This window comes from Ornithodoros turicata, chromosome 6, assembly GCF_037126465.1.
Source record: "Ornithodoros turicata isolate Travis chromosome 6, ASM3712646v1, whole genome shotgun sequence".
NCBI lineage: Eukaryota > Metazoa > Arthropoda > Arachnida > Ixodida > Argasidae > Ornithodoros > Ornithodoros turicata.
In genome coordinates, this window is record NC_088206.1 from 35,815,957 (window position 1) to 35,822,081 (window position 6,125).

General features: G+C 47.9%; 1 protein-coding gene across 1 annotated transcript in view; it reads left to right on the top strand.

The window, feature by feature from the left end:
- The window catches only part of LOC135398489 (uncharacterized), a 9,412-nt gene continuing 3,287 nt past the window's right edge, over nt 1-6,125 (top strand). The window contains exon 1 of the mRNA XM_064629890.1: nt 1-77. Coding sequence (XP_064485960.1) covers nt 1-77 — 77 coding nt within the window. The remainder of the gene's footprint in view (nt 78-6,125) is intronic.

Sequence of the window (6,125 nt, forward strand, 5' to 3'; positions counted from 1 at the left end):
ATGTCGGAGGAGGAAGAACGTCTCAAAGACGTGGACGACGGCGCGGAGGGGGTAAAGTGGAAAGTACTTCGAGTAAAGTGAGATGAGGGACGGAGATTCATTCGGAGCGTAGATATATTGACGTTCTCCCGGAAAAATATTGCTACGCAACCTGTGGTCCACGTGCGTATAGTTGTGAAGATCCACGTATAAATAAGGCGTGGGGTGACGACATCGCTTGGTTTATATGCGTCCAGAAAATACTCTAATCTTTTTCTAGCCGAATAGCTGTTGGCCGAAATGTTCCATCTGGCTGCACGCTGCGCACGGTGCGCCACTGGACGACGTAACTGGCGTTGTAGGATTATAGTTCTAAAATGGCTACTGTTGAAAAAGATGTTTTTGTACGAGTAAGAAGATCGACGCGTTGGCGTGGTGAGAACCCCCGAATGAAAAGATCGGTCACCTCCTTCAAGGAATTGGCGTCGGTCATATGATCGTCGACGATGATGAGCGTGGCGCGCGACGTATCCCACTCGCGAGGTAGCTCCTTGGTAAATTTACGGAGTCCCCAAATTTGTCCTGCATGCTCGGTGAAGCATATTTCTGCACGTAGAATATTTGCGAGGGAGGCTTGTCCACGACGTTGTTCAGGTTCCTCAACACGTTCGTTACGAATGTGGATTTACCGCACATGGAGGGGCCGCTTAAAATACAACGAAAAGGATGGCGGAAACGAAAAGGTTCGGGGTTAGACATGACGTGTGTGCACACGTTGCGCGAAGAAAAAGAAGAGACTGAGACTCGTAGAGAAATACATCGCTTTATTTACACATCGTCGTCGTCGTCGTCCTCGAGGTCCGAACTGCGTTCCCAAACAGATTTATCCAGACTAAAGGTGACTTTTTTCTCGTCAGTCTGTCTGCCGCTAAGATGCGGTCGAGCGTCTTCATCTTGTCCTGACACATTCTTGACGTGCTTGCAACCATTCCAGGCGGTGGACTTGAAAAGCTTCCTCCACGATGCCGCGAATAAATTCGCGAAGTTCTTCGTTTTTTCTTTCCTGGCGACGGCGAGAAACGCAGGAGAATAAACCACACATGTGTTTTCCAAGTATTGGTCTGAATGTAACGCGCGGATAGCGCGCTCTCCCTTTATACGGCGCTTCCAAATAAAAAACGTAAAGAAATGGGCGTCAGAACGAAAGCGAATCCTCCACCCACCACCACCACGTGCTCGAAGCGCATGCGCGAGACGTGAAGGGCGACGAGACCAAAACCGAAACGTCCGACGGCAGACGTGGTGGCGCTGCGAGCGCGCGAGACGTGAAGGGCGACGAGACCAAAACCGAAACGTCCGACGGCAGACGTGGTGGCGCTGCGAGCGCGCGCGTGTGACGTATGCTCCGCGAGAGGGCGCCAGATTCAGTTTTCTGTTTGCCTCTCGTCGGGTGCGGACGTCTGGCGCGTCGCTCGTATCGTGACCGTTGATGTGCTGGTGAACTCTTTAGTCGTGTAAAGAGAAGATGGAGGGCGGTGTGTGTGTGCACACAGATATGCTTGGATGTCGGTGAGTTGTCGTTTTAATACTTCCTCTTCTGTTGACGCGTTTACCTACCCCCTAACTGCGATTACTTGTCAGCGTGTATTGGAGTAGTGATATTTTGTCGATTACCTTGTTGCGATTAGCAGAAAGTCTTCCCCTTGTTGTTATTATTCTTGTCCGTGCATGCCCAAACATGTTCGCAATTCCCTTGTACGCCATTCTGTCAATGACCCTTGTTGCTATACTCGTCGGTGCATGCCCGCACATATTCGCGATGGTGAAAATTTGTGTGTGTGTGCCTGTTTTCGCGTGTTTTTCCCCTCGTTAGCACTTTTTTGTTTTGTTTCTTTCTGCATTCCACGGAAGTCCCCATGATGACAGCGGTGCTGCCACCTGACGTATGCTTTCCGACCTGCCTGGTGTGACGCTTTGCAATGGCGGCGCCCATGGGCTGATGCTGTTACCGAACCTGGACTGACACATTAATGAATTGAATGTGTATAGTAATGACTTGAATTTATTAAATGAGTTTAGAAAGTGCATTTATGCGTATGTGCGCTTCTTTTCGTGTGTCTCGTTATAGAATAACACGACTTAACGATAATTTGATATTTTCCTCCTCTCTCTCTCTCGTTGGAATGAAAGTAATTGAATTTATTAATTGAAAATTATATTCTACGCTCTATTATCACATTCTTATGCGTGTATGAGCGATTTTAAGTGAAAAAATTGAAAAAAAAAAATTTTAAAAAAATTTGGTGGGGGTGCAAATTGCAAAATTGGGGGTAACAGGGGGGGTGAGAGAGGAGAAGGTGTCATGTTGCTCGTTAAGTCGTGTTTTATCCAATACTACTCCTAACCTACAGCATACGTCCACTTGCGAGAGGAAAGATATCAGCTGTCGCACACACAGCCATCCCGAAAACTATGCTCATCAACTTCGTGGGTGCATCGTTGATGCACCCACGAACCCAGAGGAAGACCGCCTAGGCTTTCCCACTCGTATTAAGTACCTGTACCTTGAACTGTAAACAGTTTGGTGTACACTCCAGAAAACAAGAACAACTGATTGCCGATTTCATGGGCGCGGCCATGCGAGCCGACAAGGACAGTTTTCAACAGAGGAGCAATTTTAGGTGAACGCGAATGTGGCGCTAGTGGTGGGGCGCAACAATTTGCACTTCAAACGACGTAAAACACCAAAAAGTGAGCAACGAGGATTCTTGCTTGCTCATTTGTCATTATTTGGGCCTGTAATCCACATCAGGGTTCAGAAAAGCTGCTAAATGCCGAGGCCGGCTCAAGAAAAACGTGTTTGCAATGGTTTTTGTCCCGTTGCGGTTCAAGCGAATATACCTTTTTTGCTGCTTCCTTCCTCTCTTTTCTTTCTTTTCTTTTTCTTTGTCGTTTTTTACTGTTGTCGGTTCGTTCCGGAGCCCTAGCTTGGAAAGCTGCTCCTGTTTAGTTTCGGTATCAATCGGAATGTGGGGGAAGGGGAACAGTCCACCGTTTCTCGAGTTTTCACGGTGGCTCTGCCCCCTCCCCCGAATTTTCTGTCTGAGGACCTCTTTGTATATGCCGCACTCTCAATCTCCAACTCCATGTCCCGCAGTGCTCTCCTTCAGGTTAGGTTAGGCTCGCTCCCCCTTGCCGTGGGTGGACTTCCGAGTTAGTGCGAGCGAGGTATCTCCGTAATGGAAAACCTGAAACGGTGCACTCACTGATCTCTATAGTATAGGCTGGATCGCGCATAGGGTGCTCCACAGCGTGGTCACCGGCCGCCATAATGTGGGCCCAACGCATTCTGTCGTCCGCATTTAGCTCAAGCGGGGCTGCCCGCATTTTTTAAAATTTCCTTTAAACTAAAGGGCATGTCATGCCAGTTTACACCGCAATAAATACTCCAAATCAAATCGCTTCCTATTGTTTCCTATGGGAGCAGCCGGCGCCAGTGGGCCCTCCAACATGGCGGCCCGAATGCACGACTCTCCCCAACGATCCCTCTCCCACGCGCGATCCAGCCTTTGAATATAGTCCAATTGCCAGGAGTAGACATCTTTACTAGTTTGAACCGCACCGGCTTTCAACAAACATAACAAAATACAGTTAACGTTTCGGGTCCCATTCGGGTCCCATCATCAGAATGACGCTGTCCTGGTCGTCACCGGGTATTTACGTAGAAGAGGAGCGTAGCATTCTGGGAGGGGCCTGGTTTGTCGATTGATAGCTTCTTTTGTTTTCTTTATGTGCCATGACTCCAGTTGTCTCCTCACCCCCCATTTGTTCTTTTTCGCCAGAATGCATGGGTTGTCAAGGTCTAACACGTGTCCTTTTTGCGCGCGTGTTCACACAGTTCTGTTGGGTTTGTTGCTGATTTCTCGATATCTTTCTTGTGTTCCTTCATTCTTGTTCGTGTTTTCCTTCCTGTTTCTCCGATGTACACGCAGGGCAATCTTGACAAGATACCTTGTATACAACGCCTCGTTCTTCTTCCGGTGGTGTTTCTGTCCTTGGGGTGGCTTAGTACGTTTCCTCAGTGTTATCGTGGCTTAAATGCAGTTTTAATGTTCACCTGGGAGAGCACCCGTCTAATTGTTCTGACACACCCTTCAGGTAGGGGATGGTAATGTACATGGGTCTTTCTTGACTACTTTCCGCCTGTTCCGGCGTGTATTCATCATTCGGTGGTATGTTATCACAGATAAATTGCTCGGGGTATGCCCTTCTTCGTAGATCCGCTTTGGCCTTTGTTATTTCTTCATGTCTTGTCTGATGTCTGAAGGGATCTTCATGGCACGTGAAAGCAGGGAACGAACAACCGATCGCTTGTGTTCAAGAGGGTGCCCCGAACCATAACGCAGGACCTGACCTGTGTCGCACGGTTTTCTGTAAACCGAGGTCTTCAAGTTTCCGCACGGGTCACTTTGCACGAGGACATCCAAAAAGGCGATCTTTTTCTTTCTCCTCCTCGCACGTGAACTGGATGTTAGGATGAATGTTGTTCAGCTTGTCAAAGAATGGATTGGTTGAAATTCTTCTTAATAATCACAAATGTGTCGTCAACATAACGTCTGTAAAAGGTGATGAATTGTCCTGCGTCCTCTAAGGCCTTGTCTTCAACAAACTCCATGACTAAGTTGGCAATGGTCGGAAATGGCTGCCCATGGGGCATCCGTCGGTTTGTTTAAAGAACCTTCCTTGAATTGGAAGAAGGTTTGTCCGAGGCATAACTTTAAAAGTTCTAAAATGTCTTCAAACTGAAAGATCAGTGCGGTCTTCTAAGTCAACGTCAGCTCTCAGCTTCGTTCGAACTACGGACAGAGCTACGTCAATGGCACGTTTGTAAACAGGAGATGTACATCAAAGGACATCATGACGTCGCCATCGTCTATGCGATGTCACGGATGAGCTCACAAAATTCCGCAGATTCTTCACCGACCGGTCGTTCTTGTACATTAAAGGTGCCAACAGTTCAGCCAGGAATTAGACACGTTATAGGACGGTGCACCTATGAAGGACACAATGGGGCGCAAGAGGACAATTGTTCTTGAACTTTCGGTAGGCCAATATCTTCGAGTCGCTCCGTCGGAGGTGAAAAGTTTCCAGTACAGACTGTCCGTAATTACTTTCTTAGTTCTGAGTTTTCCTGAGCGCGGCAACAATCTTTCTCTCAGATGCAGCTGTTGGGTCACCCGATAGTTCGCTGAAATGGGAGCGGTCTTGAAGGATGGACTCCATCTTGCTGTCGTAATCGTCACGATTCAGTATCACAGTCGCTTTGCCTTTATCGGCGGGCAAAATAACAATTGTATCGTCGTTGCGAAGGTCTTTTAGAGCATTCTGTTCAGCTTTTGTGATGTTTTTAGGCGGAAGGTTTGCGTTCTGTAGTATTCCGATTACTTTGTCCTCGCCGCTATGGCTGCTGTTTAAATCTTTGACTTGCCGCAGTCTGTCTCTTCTACTTCCGACACAATCTCGCTAACAGGTATGCTTCGGGGAATGATGGCGTAGTTCATACCTTTAGTTAGCACGGAGGTGTGGTCGTCGTCCAGTCGTTTGGAAGAGAGATTGATCACAGTGCGGAAACTTGAAGGAAACTTTGCGGAAACTTGAAGACCTCGGTTTACAGAAAACCGTGCGACACAGGTCAGTCCTGCAATATGGTTTGGGGCACCCTCTTGAACACAAGCGATCGGTTGTTCGTTCCCTGCTTTCACGTGCCATGAAGATCCCTTCAGACCATCAGACAAGACATGAAGAAATAACAAAGGCCAAAGCGGATCTACGAAGAAGGGCATACCCCGAGCAATTTATCTGTGATACATACCACCGAATGATGAATACACGCCCGGAACAGGTGGAAAGTAGTCAAGAAAGACCCATGTACGTTACCATCCCCTACCTGAAGGGTGTGGTCAGAACCAATTAGACGGGTGCTCTCCCAGGTGAACATTAAAACTGCATTTAAGCCCACGACAACACTGAGGAACGTACTAAGCCACCCCAAGGACAGAACACCACCGGAAGAAGAACGAGGCGTTGTATACAAGGTATCTTGTCAAGATTGCCCTGCCGTGTACATCGAGAAACAGGAAGGAAAA